This window comes from Primulina eburnea, chromosome 14 (assembly GCF_022965805.1).
Source record: "Primulina eburnea isolate SZY01 chromosome 14, ASM2296580v1, whole genome shotgun sequence".
Lineage (NCBI taxonomy): Eukaryota > Viridiplantae > Streptophyta > Magnoliopsida > Lamiales > Gesneriaceae > Primulina > Primulina eburnea.
This window is the reverse complement of record NC_133114.1, coordinates 27,654,771-27,670,887: the sequence shown is the minus strand read 5'-3', so window position 1 is coordinate 27,670,887 and position 16,117 is coordinate 27,654,771. Positions and strand designations below refer to the sequence as shown.

Here is a 16,117-nt window from a genome sequence, read left to right as displayed (position 1 = left end):
TAATACTTAGATAAAATAATATATTGACATAATTTTAGAATTCTCATAATACATCTCTTTCTCTTTCTAGCCTTTTATTTATTTTAATTAGAAAATTAAATTTATGTTGAGAAAATCTTAAAAAAACTTATTAAAGACCAGAAAAACTTAAATTTATTTTTTAAACAAGAATCAACTGAAGATACACAATGTATTATTATTATTATTATTATTTAAAATGTTGGACATATCCCAATGCACCAGCAGGCATCAGCCTATCATCACAAGCCACCTAATCTTTTTGCTTCGTATTTTTTTTGGACTTTTTAATGTATGTCGATAAATATAATATTATTTTATTAAATAATTTTAAACAATGGAACAAAAAAATTGGACTCCACCACACTCGATTGCCAGCTTTCCCAATTCCATCTATATAAAAGCATAGGCCCCCACCAATGTTTTCCTCTACACTTTACTTTCTTCAACCCCACCCCCGTCGTGCACCGTCGCATCCACCGCATCGCCGCCGTGGAATCACTGTCACTCCGCCCCAATAAAAACATGAGGTCTGCGGCTGTATGTTACACCGGATGTGAATATCATGAGCAGTTTAAACCCCATTTTCTTGATTATTGCTTCCTTTGCCATAAACATCTCTCCCAAAATAGTGATATCTTCATGTACAGGTACTTTTCTTGCCAAATCTGTTCTCTGTTAATTCTCAGAACCTTCATGTTTTTATGCTGTGATTTTATTTAAAGATGTGTTCTTGCTCCATAGAAAACTTGAATTTACTTTATAAATCTGGTATATTGATCATGGAAAGTTGAAAATTCTTGGGTAATTTTCAGAGGGGACACTCCATTTTGCAGCCAAGAGTGTAGGCAAGAACAGATTGAGATGGACGAATCCAGTGAGAAAAGATGGAAAGTTTCTTCCTCGTCCAAGAAATCAAACTCAGAATCTAACAAAGAATCGCATACCAAGAAAACTGTATTGACGGGCACTGTGGCCGTCGCTTAAAATACAAATTATAAAAAATTAATTACTTCTCAAAAGTAAAAGTGACCAGAAAGAGAGAGAGAGAGATTTATCAGGTTTTTCCCAAGCATCTAAGGCTCCGATTCATCAAGAAAATGAAGGGTCTTTCGATTCAGAGCTGAACTTAATTCTTCTTCTTTTTTCCTGAGATTTGAATCGGTGTAATGATCTGTACTGATTTAATAATAATATAATATTGGTTTCCACTCGATATGTTTTATCTGGCTACATATATATTTACCTAATGTTTTTTCACCACTTTCTACAAAGTCCCAAATCATAATAAAAAGCAGCCATATATATATATATATATATGTATATATATATGTATATGTATATATATATGTATATGTATATATTATTTGTGGATGGATGTTTACTGAGCTACCCGGCAGCAACTTCTCGACAAGAACAACAAATCCATATTATAAGTTTACAGCGACATCTTCTAACAAATTTACATATGGATTCAATTTATATCGAAAATAATATTTGTTTCGTAAAAAAATATTTTTCATGAGATATGTCGTATTGGATATTTGTATCATAAAATTGACTAATAAGACGATTTCACGAGAGTTTTGTGAAAAAAAAGTGAAACAAACACCGAAAAACTATTTTACATTCCAAATATTCTGATTATTAAATTTGTAAGGAAAAAATATTGTGTACATTTTCATATATACAAATATATGTGAACATCTCATCCTTTAAAAAACAAAATTAATCAACGAATGAGTCCGTTGGCAGCGTTTCATATGTAAAAAAAAATAAAAAATAAAAAAAAAATAACTGGTTTAAATACAATTTAATGTATGAGAATTTCATATTTTGATCTTTGAATACCATCAAAAATTGGGAAAAAGGTTGTTAATAAAAAAGAGTTTCGTGCATGCAAAAATTGTTTCATATAAATTATTTTTACAACCTCTAATTTCAATATTTTGAAAAAAATAGAATACCAACATAAATTCGTAGATGAAAATATATGTTTTACAGAAGCTATAACAAATTGTATCATATAAATTATTTTAACGCCTGTAATTTCATTATTTTGAAAAAATAGAATACCAACATAAATTTGTAGATGAAAAGATATATTTTACTGAATTTATAACTTGTATGATCGAATTTGTTTTGTAAATGCATGTTATATACATAATAGTACAAACTTATGTATATATTTTTATTATTATGTATTTTAGATTAAAAAAAATAGTATTAAAGTTAAAGTAGAAGCAAAACATGGTGTATTTATAAACTATCAGTGTATTTGTTTAGGTGTTATATTATTGGAAATTTTCAATTTTGATTTAATAGTTTGTCTCATTGTAGTTTTGATAATTTATATTGACAGATTTCATTTTAATATTTATCTTTCATTTTTTTTTTTGCAATTTTAATTATTTTTTCACAAAAAATTCTGACATGATATAGCATGCATACTTCAGTATCATGTCACTATCACAGCGATACACATCAGTAAGAAGTGGATAAAAGGTTAGAATTTAATTATAAAAAAATCAAATAATAACATATTTAAATTGAAATTCGATAACTTCAAGTTAAAATCGCAATCAAACAAATATACCAAACCAAAATTTAAGTTTTCCATGTATTAAATATTTGGTGTTTCATGGTTTTTTTTTTAAATAATCTACGAGCTATTGAGACTAAGCTGTGCCCCTTGTAGCATAATTTTTTAATCATCGAAGAATTACACATACTTTACGTAAAATTTGTGTAAAAATCATACATATCATACAAGTTATATTAAAGTAAAACAATTATTAAATTAAATTAACTAAATATTTGAAATGCATGAGTTGTATCTGATCTGTAAAAAAAATTAGTTAGCCCTATTTAATATTTATAATATACAATAGTTAGGTTGGTACCAAATAAAGATGGATTATATGGTAAAAGTAAAGATTTCAAATTTAAATTACCACAATCCAAGTATATCTATTACAATTTTATTTAGTATGCAATAAATTAAATTCACCACATTTGGATGCCAACGAATAGCAAAATTACTCACAATTTTTTATTTTTTTAAAAAAGAGTTAGATATCGAAAATTTTCCCCTAAATTTTGCTTACTCGATATTAATGATAAAGAGATTATCGGTCGATCTATTATATATAAAATAAATATAAATTTTTATTTCGAATTTACTTGAGAAACTTCGATGTAAGAAAATTTTGTTTATCAGTGTTAAAAAAGTTTTGAAACACGACGACGGTTTGATGCTTGCATCAGATTTCACGAAAAACTTCGAAGCAGATACAAACATTTTGAAATCACACAATTGCAAATCAAACCGATTAATAAAGATGAATTGCAAAATTAAATTGCTCCGATTGAGTAGATTTACTATAGATTTAGAATAACTTGTTATAAAATTCACTCACGTTAATTTGCAATAGAAAGTCAGGATTCACATTTTATGTCGATTAATATGGAAAATAATTATTAATGACAAATTTAAAAAGTAAAAAAGACAAAATTAAATACTGACAAATATCACAGAATGCTGCTGACTCAACTTGAAAGTTCAAAGCGGGATGAAAAAATGAGTACCCCACAAATGAACTCATCTTCAAACCAGCTTTTATTGTTTGATTCCACCAAAATCTTTTTATTTCATTAAATCTTTGTGAGGTAAAACACTTTCATCTTTGGGGCAAAGGAAAAGATTTGCTTGTGCTATTTGTCTCCAATTCTGAGAAATGGTATGCTTCTTGATCTCTCATCTTTCATTTTATCGTTTTTCATTTTTGTAACATAAAATATTTTCGACTGTAAGTGATACGATGACATGAGATGAAAAGTATGGATTGATTTGTCTCTAATGTTTTTTTTTTTTAAATCTAAATGTGATGATCATGATACGATGAAGTACAGATCAGAAAAAATGATTAGTTGATCGATGTTAGATAAAATGAAAGTAATTTTTGTCGGCACATGAAATAACGACAAAAGAGAAATAACGAGAAAAGAGCTGAAAAAGCTAAAAAAATTAGATTTGCGACCGCGATAAATTTGAGATTTTTTTTCAACCCACTTCTTTATTTTTTGTTTGTTTTTAAATTTTCCTTATTGGACATGGTTATCAAGGTAAAAAGGTTGTAGATGACTTGATTTATTTTGTTTAAGGTGTGTGACAAGTATTAGTAAATTGTAAGCTAAAGTTTAGATTTAAATAAATAATTAAATATGTGTAGTACTGATACCAATAACATTTTTAACTTGTGATCCAGAGGCGTGAAGGAGCAGGATCGGGGAGAGATGACGGGCTTGAGAATGTTGCGAGAAAAGTAGAAAGGATTTCTTCTTCGATTTCTCGGAATGTAAGTCATGGATCGGGTGGAAATGGAATCTCTTCGCTCGGTGGCAAAGTGGATGTTGTGGAACAATCAAGGAGCAAAGTTCCGAGCTTCAATTATGCAAATCCTGGTGCAAATGGAGAATTCGGCGATCGTGATCGTGGAAGATTGGGTAAGAGGAGGAGAAGCGAAATTAATGTCAGGCATAGAGTGGATCTCGATATGGGTAAACTCTGTCGCTCATTTTCTTTATGTTTTTCTTGGCAAAGTTCTAAGATGCAGTTTATTTCGCTACTTCGGAAACTTTCGTTCAATATCGTGTCGGTTTCTTTCTTTCTTCTTTCTTTCTTTCTTCTTTTTTTTTTTTTGGGAGTTGAATCAGAGTTGTTACATATTTAGTCACGTGTTTGTCTTCTTTATCCTGTGTTTTGTTTACGCTATTGCTTATTTCATCTGCGTTTTGAATTCGAGAGTTGGATTGTGGGACCGAAAATAATGTTCGTCAAGACGAGTATTCTACGGCTTCAGCTTTTAGATACGTGACACCATTTTGACACGCACCTCCATTACCATCATCATCGCTGCAGATACTGATGAAATGGAGCTAGAAAGCCATTGAAGTTCAGTGAGAGGAGATGGAGACCCAAAAAGAAAAGCCATTTCTTTTTTTAAAAAAACATAAAATCCAATACCATTACTCTTGACTGTTAACAGTCACTTAACAACATATATGATAGTCAGTAAAAAGCTGGACTCTCCTAGGACCTTATCTATGTAACTGATTGAGGTGGATTCTTATATTGGGATGAGGGTAGACACATGTTTGAGAGGTAAGTAGAAACTCAAGTGTGAAGGATTAAATATCGAGTGTTTTTCTCAAGAGCTTCTCGATAGGAGGACTTGAGTAGCTTTAAAACTGTCGCATTTTTACTCTTACTATAATTTGTTGCTACACTGATTAGCTGAATGAATATTGTGTCACGTGTCACCAATGAGAAAACTCTTTTGATGTATTTTTAACTTTTGTCATTTGCGTTTCTCTTGTAGCTTATGAACTAAAATGTACTACCCTAGGAATGTAAAAGACCTTGGAAACCTAGAAATACGAAAATGTGTTTATTTTGTGAAAAGCATACTAAAGATATGAACAAGATTGAATGGCAAAAATTGCTGCTAGCACGGGTTGCTGCAACTTAAGCTGTAGGTGATTCACATTTTTTTGTCTATGCGCAGGGAGTGATGATGAATACATGGATCCCGATGATATTGAGATTGAGAAAATTGATGAAGCTGAGTTTAGGAATAAGAGAACACATTCCATGCCCAGGCCCTCAACCGAGCAAGAATCAGATGAAGGTTATCCTGCAGCCACTTCCAGGAAACATGTTGCAGGTATAAGCACATATATATTTTCTTGCTGATCTTTCTAGATCCTTTTCTCCCAAGAATTCTAGGCGACCGGCACGGGTTGCTGCAACTTAAGCTGTAGGTGATTCACATTTTTTTGTCTATGCGCAGGGAGTGATGATGAATACATGGATCCCGATGATATTGAGATTGAGAAAATTGATGAAGCTGAGTTTAGGAATAAGAGAACACATTCCATGCCCAGGCCCTCAACCAAGCAAGGATCAGATGAAGGTTATCCTGCAGCCACTTCCAGGAAACATGTTGCAGGTATAAGCACATATATATTCTCTTGCTGATCTTTCTAGATCTTTTTCTCCCAAGAATTCTAGGCGACTGGCACGGGTTGCTGCAACTTAAGCTGTAGGTGATTCACATTTGTTTGTCTATGCGCAGGGAGTGATGATGAATACATGGATCCCGATGATATTGAGATTGAGAAAATTGATGAAGCTGAGTTTAGGAATAAGAGAACACATTCCTTGCCCAGGCCCTCAACCGAGCAAGAATCAGATGAAGGTTATCCTGCAGCCACTTCCAGGAAACATGTTGCAGGTATAAGCACATATATATTCTCTGCTGATCATTCTAGATCCTTTTCTCCCAAGAATTCTAGGCGTCCGTATAAATCAACTTCATTTGTAGAAAAAAAGGTTTCAGTTTGAATTTGTTTCTGTTAGCTAGAGTTTGCTTTGGATTTTACAGCAACTTCTTATGGAACCTTTTTATCACATAGGTTATGACCATATACAATAGAAATATAGCCCTGTTATGTGTTCAAGGATTGGAAGGTATTCTTCCTACAATAGAATGTCTTCATGTGCAGATCAAAGTTCAAAGGGCATCTAGATATAACAGTTTTAGGATTCTACAGTCTTTGTAGTCCTCTTTCTGTGAGATCAAGTACTATTCGATTTGTCTTGTCACGAATCAACAAAGAAAGAACAATCTTCAGAATTTGATTTTGCTGCCTCTTCTACTCTTTTCTCCTCCACCTATTATACTACTTCTCGAAACCCCAGGAGTTTAAAGAGCCTGAGTAGGAAAAAGCCATTGCGGCCTATGTAATCAAATCTTACCCTTCTTCTACTCAACCAAGAATAGGTGCTACCTTCTTAAAGAAGTTATTTAAAAGGCTGTTGTAAATAATGGTGTTGATGCCAATTGGCGCAACTCAATAGTTGTTTTTCTCGTACTTTTATTGCAGGGGATACCGATAAATATATGGATCTCCAGGACATTGAGACTGAAAGAATCAACAAAGCTGAGTTTATAAAAAAGAAATCAAGTTTTTTGTCAAAGATAAGGACCTCAGCCAGGCAAGAATCAAATGAAGGTTATCCTGCAGCCACTCATAAAAAGACATCAGAATGGATGAAAAAAAAGATATTCCCTACTGCTCTTTCTGGATCCATTTTGCCTGAGAATGCTGGCAATGATTCTAATCCTCGGCTGCTGGATAGATCAAGTTCATTTGTCAAAATAGGTGAGGTTATGACCTTTTTTTAATAATCTGCTATCTGATACTTGGATTCTGAATTTCAGTCACTGGTTTTATCATGAAGATATAATTAGGCAATAGAATAACAATAGTAGTACTCAGGCCAAAGATACTGTTGGCAAAAAGATGCATCAGTTCCATTCCATCCTGACAACAAATATAGGATTTGCATTTCTCTTCTCCATGAGAACTCTGCTTTTCATATATTCTTTTAATGCTCTTACTGTTGAAGATCTCTCTCGCTGTATGGGTCATATGCTCTCAACTCTTCAGAACTTGATTTTGGGGTCGCTTTGACACTATGCTCTTCCACCACTACCCCACGAACTTAGTAAGCCTTGGAAGCCTAATGAAAATTGAAAAGACCAGAGTTTTAGTCGCCCTTTTCTGTAGGAGATTTTCTTTTCATCAATTCTAAACTGTTCACACATTGAAGATCTCAGTCAATGTTTGAGTTGCACGTTGCTAAATCTTCAGAATTTAAATTTTGCTTCTTGTTTGACTCTGTCCTCCTCTGCCACAACCCCAGTGATTTAGAGTGCCTTGGAAAACTTAAGGAAAAGAAAAGACTGTCAGTTTTGTTGATTTTCTCCAAGATTCTTTCAGTGTTAAAGAAACAATAAATGCAGCTTGCACTACTTAATTAGTTGTTTCATCTCGTTGCAATATCTGTGAAGGGAATGGCCGTGAAGATATGGTTCCTTGTGGTGTTGAGATTGAGAAAATCGATGAAGTTAAGTTCAGGACTGAGAGACCTCATGAGATATCAAAAATAGGCCCTTCAAACAGGCAAGAAATAAACGAAGGCTATGTTGCCACTCCTTGGAAGAAAGTTACTCGTGTGGGGAAAAACATATACTCTTCTGCCCTTTGTGGATCTCTTTCTCCTAAGGATGCTAACAGCGATTCTGATCAAGGAGAACACAACAAGTGGAGTCCATGTGTAGATAAAGGTGATGATTTGGAATTCTTTCATATTTTTTTCTAGTGTCTGGATCTTAAACTTTGGAAATATGTCGAGGTAATCGGATTGGAAGATGTTTAGATACTGTATGCCTTGAGATACATTGAATACAATGATTAATGCAGGATAATGACCTTTAGGCCTATCATTTTGTATAATCGGTTTGGAAGAAGTTAAAAATGGTTTGTGGTGGGATGGTAAAATATAATTTAAACTTCTCAACAGCGATTGCCTGAACCTGAAACGAATTTAAGTATTTATATAATTTTTCTGCAAGAAACTATTTTTGTATCAACTTACGAGTTATTTAATCTCGATGATGTTGTGTCTATGTACGTGTTCACGAGTTTTGAACTTCGTACTCTTCTATTACATGCTGGGTTTTGTAACACATGGAATTGATAGAGCCTTGAATGCAAGAAAAAAACCTGGATGTCTTGTCACTTGACTTAAGATGTGTCATGTTAAAGAAGTAAATGCTGCAGTTCTGTTAAAAATATTACTACTGGTACACCTTAAGTAGCAGTTTCCTTGTTTTATGTATTCATTCTAGAGAATGACAATGAAGATATGGATCCCGAGAAAGTTGTATTTGAGAGAATTGATGAAGCTGAGTTCAGGAATAAGAAAACGCATTCTGCGCCAAAGATAGCTCCCTCAACCAGGACATTGCAAAATGAAAGATATTATAGTAAGAAAGTCAAGTGTGTGAACAAAAGGATATCTAACTTTCACTTTAGTTCCCTTTGTTGTGTGGATGTTAGCATCGATTGTAATGGAGATCCAGACAAGTCAAGTTCATTTATGAAAGACGGTGATGATTTTATTTATTTTGTTTTACCACTTGCCAGTTGGCACTTGACCTTAGATTCACTTCTCAAGCAAATTTGGTACTGCTACTTAAATAGAAATTTCTGATGTTTTATGTATTAATTCCAGAGAATGACGATGAAGATATGGATCCTGAGAAAGTTGAAGTTGAGAGAATAGATGAAGCTGAGTTCAGGAATAAGAAAACACATTCTGTGCCAAAGGGGACTCCTTCAACCAGGCAAAAGCCAAACAAAAGATATTCTGCAGTGTCCTCTGGGAAGAAAGTCAAATGTGTGAGCAAAATGATATCTAACTTTCACTTCAGTTCCCTTTCCGCTGAGGATGTTAGTGTTGATTGTAATGGAGATCCATACAAGTCAAGTTCATTTGTGAAAAAAGGTGATAATTCAAGATTGTTTTACCTAAATGCAAGTTGGAGCGAATTTGGTCCTGTTTGGGTTCTAAACAAGCCAGTAGCTGAAAATGTTTGTCTTCAAAGTCAACATGAGTGCACATGTCAATTTAGAAAACAGTGACACCTCATTTGCCCAAAGATCTTAACTATAGTTCGGGTTTGCATAAATTCTAAGTATCCAAGAGTTCTAAGACGTCAGAACTATTAAATGGAGGACTAAAATGTTTCGACACCCGTATAAATCACACTTTTTGGTGGAACTCCTCAATTTACCTTTTAAACATCATGTCATAGACGCAGTCAGCTGTTTCAGTTATAAAGATCTTTAAGATCGTCTAATATTCAAATTCACTGTACCAAATAATTGGATCCATGCAGTTAGGTCAGTGGCTATGGACTACTGTCATGGTAACAAATCAGTGAGTTGTTTGAATGTTGGAAATTGTAAAGAAATATTGATGGCGAAGAGCATATTAATTTGCATCAGGATTTGCAGTTACTTAATTATGCAGAGCTAAAATTTATAAATACAGAGGTGAAATGAAAGGGAACATGCATTTTGAATGTAACAGTAATTTGCTTTATATCACAGACATATAATAATGCTGTTTGAGCACTAGGTAACTTGTTCATATCGTGTTATTACTCTTTCATCATTACTGGTTTAAATTGTTGAAGTTTTTTTTCATATCTAGATGTTTGGATATTTAGCTTTACTCTTAATAATTTTAAACAGATTAGTTTAATTTAATGTAACACTTTTCATGATTACATTATTTTATAGAAAACTGATTTGCCATGTATGACAGCCATGGGGAGTGAAGCTGAAGATATTGAGTTTGAAACGATGGGTAAAAAAAACTGCATCAAAATAGAAGACTCTATTTACTTCAGAAGAAAGAAAATTGATCAAGAGTGGGACAAAAATCTCCACGATGATGTCAACAGCTACTATCATGAATGGATCAACTCTAACTCAAGCATTCCGTCCTGTAGAAAATTGAATCCTAGTGGCGATGATGATGATTTACTAAAATTCAAGAAAATCTGTTCAAGCGGCTCGGAACATGATAATGAACTTAGTATTGCAAATCGGACTAGGTCAAAGACAAGGATAGTGAAACCATCTCCTGATGTTGATAAATATTCGTCTTCCAGTTATAGTTTTTTTGAAAGTAAGGATGATGAAGATTTTAGAGTGGACAATTTTTCACTCTCTGATAGTTATGAGCCACGGTGCTATGATGTACAAAAAATTGAATCAATCAAGGTGTCAGCGGTGAAATGCTCAGATTGCCGTAAGCAAGAAAGAACTGTTGTATGGCGTTCTTCCAAGAAATGGCACTTTCCGAATCTTTACAGATTAGAAACAAAATGCAATCAGCTCTCTTCTCAGGAACGGGGATGCTCTTTTAGAAAGAAACAACTGAGAATCGATGCCTCAAGCAAAAGAAATGAGGAAGGGACATCATACAAGCCACATAAAGTCCCTGAAGAAAATTATGACAAAAACAAAAAAGTTTGCGATGATTCTACTGAAGAAGAGGTCTTTAAAAATAGAAGTGATGGTATACAAATGAACTTATCAAAATGCCCAAACTTAGAGCTGTTGTACACTCAGAAGTATGGTGATGAAGCAGGAGCCAACAGCTCCAAGGACCACTCAAAAGATGAGGATAGTGGTCCGATTGATTTTGGGGTTCAGATTGACTGTTCAGGTTTCCATGTCCATGATAATAATGAAAAACTGTCTGTGGCTGATGAAACAGAGCACCTGAGAAAAAGGAAGCAAGTTTCGTCAAAACGATATGATTTCTGGAAATTGCTGGCGGACTCTGTATTGGAAAGGGGAGAAATGCCTGAAGAGATAGAAAGTGATAAAGGAGCTAAGCAGGCACCTGTACCTAAAGTTCAAAATAATCTGCCTTTGAAATTCAGATTTGAGGACGAGTTACCAAAAACAGTGGAAAAAACAGAATACGAGAAAGAGATAGAAGGATTGTTTGCAGAATCAGACTTTTCTTGGGCATTGGTGCAGATGGGTTCAATTAACTTCCACGAGGTAAGTCCAGCTTAATCACCATTTACGATCTCTGCCTCAAAGGCAAGCTTATCGTTTTAATAGAGAATGTAAACAGTCTCAATGACTATTTTATGTGGTATGGAGATACTCTTCACATTCCAGCTCCTCTTAAAATTTTAATGCCCCATATAGAAGTTTCCCTGGAAATATGACTGGACATTTCTTTTTAACTAAAAAAATCGAAGAAGTACAATTCCCAGCCACCAAAAACGTCTTCTGCCCCTGAATTTATCAAATGCACGGTTTACGGTATAAGCCATATGAGGAAGTATGTTCATAAGTGTTCCACTATTGTAAATTGTCGACCTGAAACTCCTAAACCTCGGAATACTGATAACCGTGACAAGAACCACGCTATTTGAAGAATCAGATGGCCATCAGTTTCACCTCTATATAGCTGGACTAATTTTTTTTCCCATGAACAAGAGCTAATTTCAGACCAACATAGTTCAAGAAGTGTGATGGGTAATGCTCTTTCAATGGTCTGCAGGTTCATAATGTGGATACAAATGCTCATGGTGAAGAAACTCAACTTGCCCGGTGTGCCAGAGGGGATCATGAGTTGTTCTTGCAGGATGACATGGGGTTAAGATGTATATATTGTCCTCATGTAGAGCTTGGACCAAGAGATGTAATGCCCATGTGGGTAAGTAGAATTTTTTGATCAACCCAGATTTGTCAATAAGAATTTGAGCTAATCAACCTGAACCATCGTCTTCATTTCCTGCATTGTTGTTCATCACACTTGGAAAAGTTCTATTTTCGAGGTTAAATGTTTTCTTTTCATATATGATCTTAATTTATCTGGCAAACATACTGCCATCGAACTTGTGCAGGTAGAAAAAATTTGTAGACTATCAGGAAAGACAAGATCTTCTGAAATGGGGCAGCTTCCCAATTTTAACCAACTCAATCTCATATCTTCAGCACATGATTTTACTGATTTCGGGAATGATGGTAATGGAACAGTCTGGGGTTAAGCCTGGTATAAAAGAAAGTATGTACAAACATCAGCAAGAAGGATTTGAATTTATTTCGAAAAATTTGGCAGGCAGCATTAATCTTGCTGAACTGAGGAGTTCTGATCCTAGTGGAGTGGGTGGATGCATCATCTCTCATGCTCCAGGAACTGGGAAAACCCGTTAGACCATAGTTTTTATTGAAACTTATTTAAAACTGTTCCCAAGTTGCCAATCAGCAAAGTTGTAATTGGTGGGAGGTGGTGGCGGGGCGGTCGGTGACCGCCTGCCTGCATAGGCAGTGGAATTTTTTTAAGTAATTTTTTTCATAGATAATCATGCAATATAATCATTTTTATATAAATGTGCAATTAAATAATGTTTAAGCACAAAATATAATATCATCCAGATAATGTGCAATTAATAAATATTTACCATCATATTAATATTATTATGCTAACAAAGTAATATAATTATTTTTACCAAAAAACTAAGTGTAAATTTTAAAATTTCAACCAATTATCCATCATTAGAATAAGTAGTAGACTAAAAATAACTAATTTTCCAAACTATCTACATATGCACTAAAATTGTTGACTACAACTTAAAAATCTTGACTGCCGGCCTCGTCCGCCTAGCCCGCCTGCTCGCCGCCTCACCTGGCCTCGACCTGTCTGCTCGCCGCTTTGACCCGCCTCTCCAACGTCGTATAGCTCGGGCCGCCTAAAACACCCGCCTCATGCATAGGCGGTGCGGTCGAGGCGGCCGCCATTTAGAACACTGTCGACCAGTTATAATTGCTCACGCGAGCATTCTTCTAACTTGGGAAGAAGAGTTCAAAAATGGAATGTCGAGTTCCCATTCTATAATCTCAATAATATGGAGTTCTTGGGCAATGAAAACAACACTGCTCTCGGACTTTTCTCAGTGCCTAGCTGCCAAAACAAGGAGTAGATCCGCATGGTAAAGATTTATTCATGGCATAGAGGTAGAAGCATCTTGGGAATCAGCTATAGTTTGTACGAGAAGTTGGCTGGGGAGAAATACAAAGAAGGGAAAAAGAAAAAGAAGAAGAATAATAATAGAGTTACAGTAGATAACAAATGTGAAGCTTAAGGAAAATACTTCTCGAAAAGCCTGAAATGGTTGTTCTGGATGAAGGGCATACTCCTCTAATGCGAGAAGTAATATTTGGAATGCTCTCCTCAAACTCCATACCTAAAAGCGGGTCATTCTTTCTGGAACTCCTTTCCAAAATAACTTTGCTGAACTCTTCAACATATTGCGTTTGGTGAGACCACCAGCTGCCGAAATGATGACGTCAAGGAAAATGTCGAGGAGAAACCACGAGAGGAAAATGCTCAATCTACTTCAATATCAAAGGCCATTAACTCTGCTGTGAAGAGGTTGAAACTTGCCATGTCACCATTTGTGCATGTACACAAAGGCATCATTCTTCGACAAAGTCTCCCTGGATTGAGAGATTGTGTTGTCCTTCTAAAACCCCCGACATTACAGAAGAGTTTAATTGATAGGATAGAAGGGTTGCAAAACACGTTTAGATTTGAGCATAAGGTTGCATTAATATCTGTGCACCCATACCTTCTCCAGTTCTGTGGTTCAGTTGAAAAGGAGTGGCTTGGAATTGACATAGTGCAGTTGAGGCATCTAAGCTCAATCCTAACGAAGATGTGAAAACAAAATTCATCTTTGAGCTTGTCCGCCTCAGCTTGGCAATGAATGAAAAGGTGCTCATATTTAGCCAGTACATTCAACCTCTAGAACTTATAAAGGATCAGCTGAAAGAAACTTTTATGTGGGTCGATGGAAAACAAATTTTCCAGATGCAAGGGAAGCTAGATCAAAGACAGCGTCAACTCATGATTAACATATTCAATAATGCACAGAATGAAGCAAAAGTCATGCTTGCCTCGACAAAGTGCTGCTTCGAGGGTATGAGCTTAGTCGGGGTTTTAGGTTGGTTCTGCTGGATGTTGTTTGGAATCCCTCAGTTGAACAGCAAGCGATAAGTCGTGCATACAGGATTGGGCAAAAGAAATATGTTTACACCTATCATCTGATGACTTCTGGGACGACTGAGGGTGAAAAGTACTGCCGACAAGCTGAAAAGGAACGATTATATGAACTTGTGTTTACCTCTTCGTCTAATGAAGATGAGGAACATAAGCACCCTGCTACTGATATCGAGGACAGGATCCTTGAGGAGATGGTTGGTCATGCAAACCTAAATGCATTGTTTGAGAAATTATTAGCCAGCCAAAGGATACAGACTTAATTCGAAGTTGTTGTCTCACATCTTGAGGATATGCACAGAACTATTTCAGGTATCTCTATCTACGATGTGTGTCGAGTATCTTTATTAGATTTTATGACTCATGGTATCCAAATGATTGAGAGTACTTTAGACAAATCCCATCTATCAAATGCAATGTCTTCCCCAACTGGAATGCCGGAAACACCATTGCCAATGGTGAATATTTCATAGTTTTAGAGTTTAGGCTAGATGTAGCTATTTTATGGATCGACAGAGGTATCCCTCCTTGATTTAAACAATGACTTTCAAGCTTTTCTGCATTTATGTAGGACCAATGCATTTCATGCTAAATGCTTCTTCCTGATTGTCTTTAAGATGTTAGGAAGCAACAATTTAGGATCATATTTTAGTTTCGAACATGGAGGGAGATCTAGTTGGGAAAGCATTTCATATTTGTTAAATAGAGTTTATCTCCTTCGAAACTATTACCAGCGCCTATCCACTAGTGAGAGCAAGTCCCGCACAATTATTTTTCTGTTTCATACTCCATGTACAAATTTTTTTCCTAAAAATCCGAACTAAGTCAGCATCCCTCATCAATTTTCTTGTTTCCACCCTTGATATCTTTAGAGTCTATACCAGCCGCCAACTTTGATTATCTATTTTCTCAAATTATAATATTTCTTTGTTGTTATTACTAAGAGAAGTATTATTTATTTGATTGTCACGATTTGTTTGCAGGGGCCAAATACAGGTTTCATATCCTTGTCAATTTGTATAATCAACTTTACAGTTTCAGAAGTGTAATTCCTCCTCCGACTAAATTTGGCACATGTTGCTTTGTACTTACTGTTCCCGAATCCGGAAAAATGTTGGCTCCTCACCTGCATATATGCAGAGACTGCAGTTACTGGAGTCGTTTACTTATGTTTTATGAAAATTGAATGCAGCAGATTTATTTTTAGAGTGGGTCTCATGTGAGACCGTCTCACGGATCTTAATCTGTGAGACGTGTCAACCATACCCATATTCACAATAAAAAGTAATACTATTAGCATAAAAAGTAATACTTTTCAATAGATGACCCAAATAAAAGATCCGTCTCACGAATATGATCCGTGAGACCGTCTCACACAAGTTTTTGCTTCCCGTTATTCTCCTGTAAATTTAAAGATTTTATTTACTTAAATTTCCGGCAGTAAGAGTACTCCTAAAACATTGCTCTTATTTTTCATTTTCTATCGAGGAAATGTTTGTCGAGCTGTAGTATTTCAGGCTCTGATAAAAATTCACCTACTCCTAAAATTGGATGGTATTTCAAGAAATTTTACGTCGATTTAGAATGGTG

General features: G+C 35.0%; 1 protein-coding gene and 1 pseudogene across 1 annotated transcript; both read left to right on the top strand.

Annotated features, from left to right (window-relative positions):
* The first annotated feature begins 3,621 nt into the window (after positions 1-3,621).
* LOC140811818 (uncharacterized) lies at positions 3,622-12,858 on the top strand. Its single transcript, XM_073169899.1, has 12 exons — positions 3,622-3,758; positions 4,287-4,578; positions 5,586-5,744; positions 5,871-6,029; positions 6,156-6,314; positions 6,967-7,245; positions 7,938-8,213; positions 8,778-9,038; positions 9,164-9,436; positions 10,262-11,514; positions 12,026-12,181; positions 12,372-12,858. Exons 1-12 carry the CDS (start codon positions 3,756-3,758, stop codon positions 12,513-12,515), a joined length of 3,414 nt encoding a protein of 1,137 aa, XP_073026000.1. The 5' UTR covers positions 3,622-3,755; the 3' UTR covers positions 12,516-12,858.
* Positions 12,859-12,963: 105 nt separating this feature from the next.
* On the top strand, positions 12,964-14,816 carry LOC140811304 (SNF2 domain-containing protein CLASSY 3-like; annotated as a pseudogene).
* Positions 14,817-16,117: the final 1,301 nt, after the last annotated feature.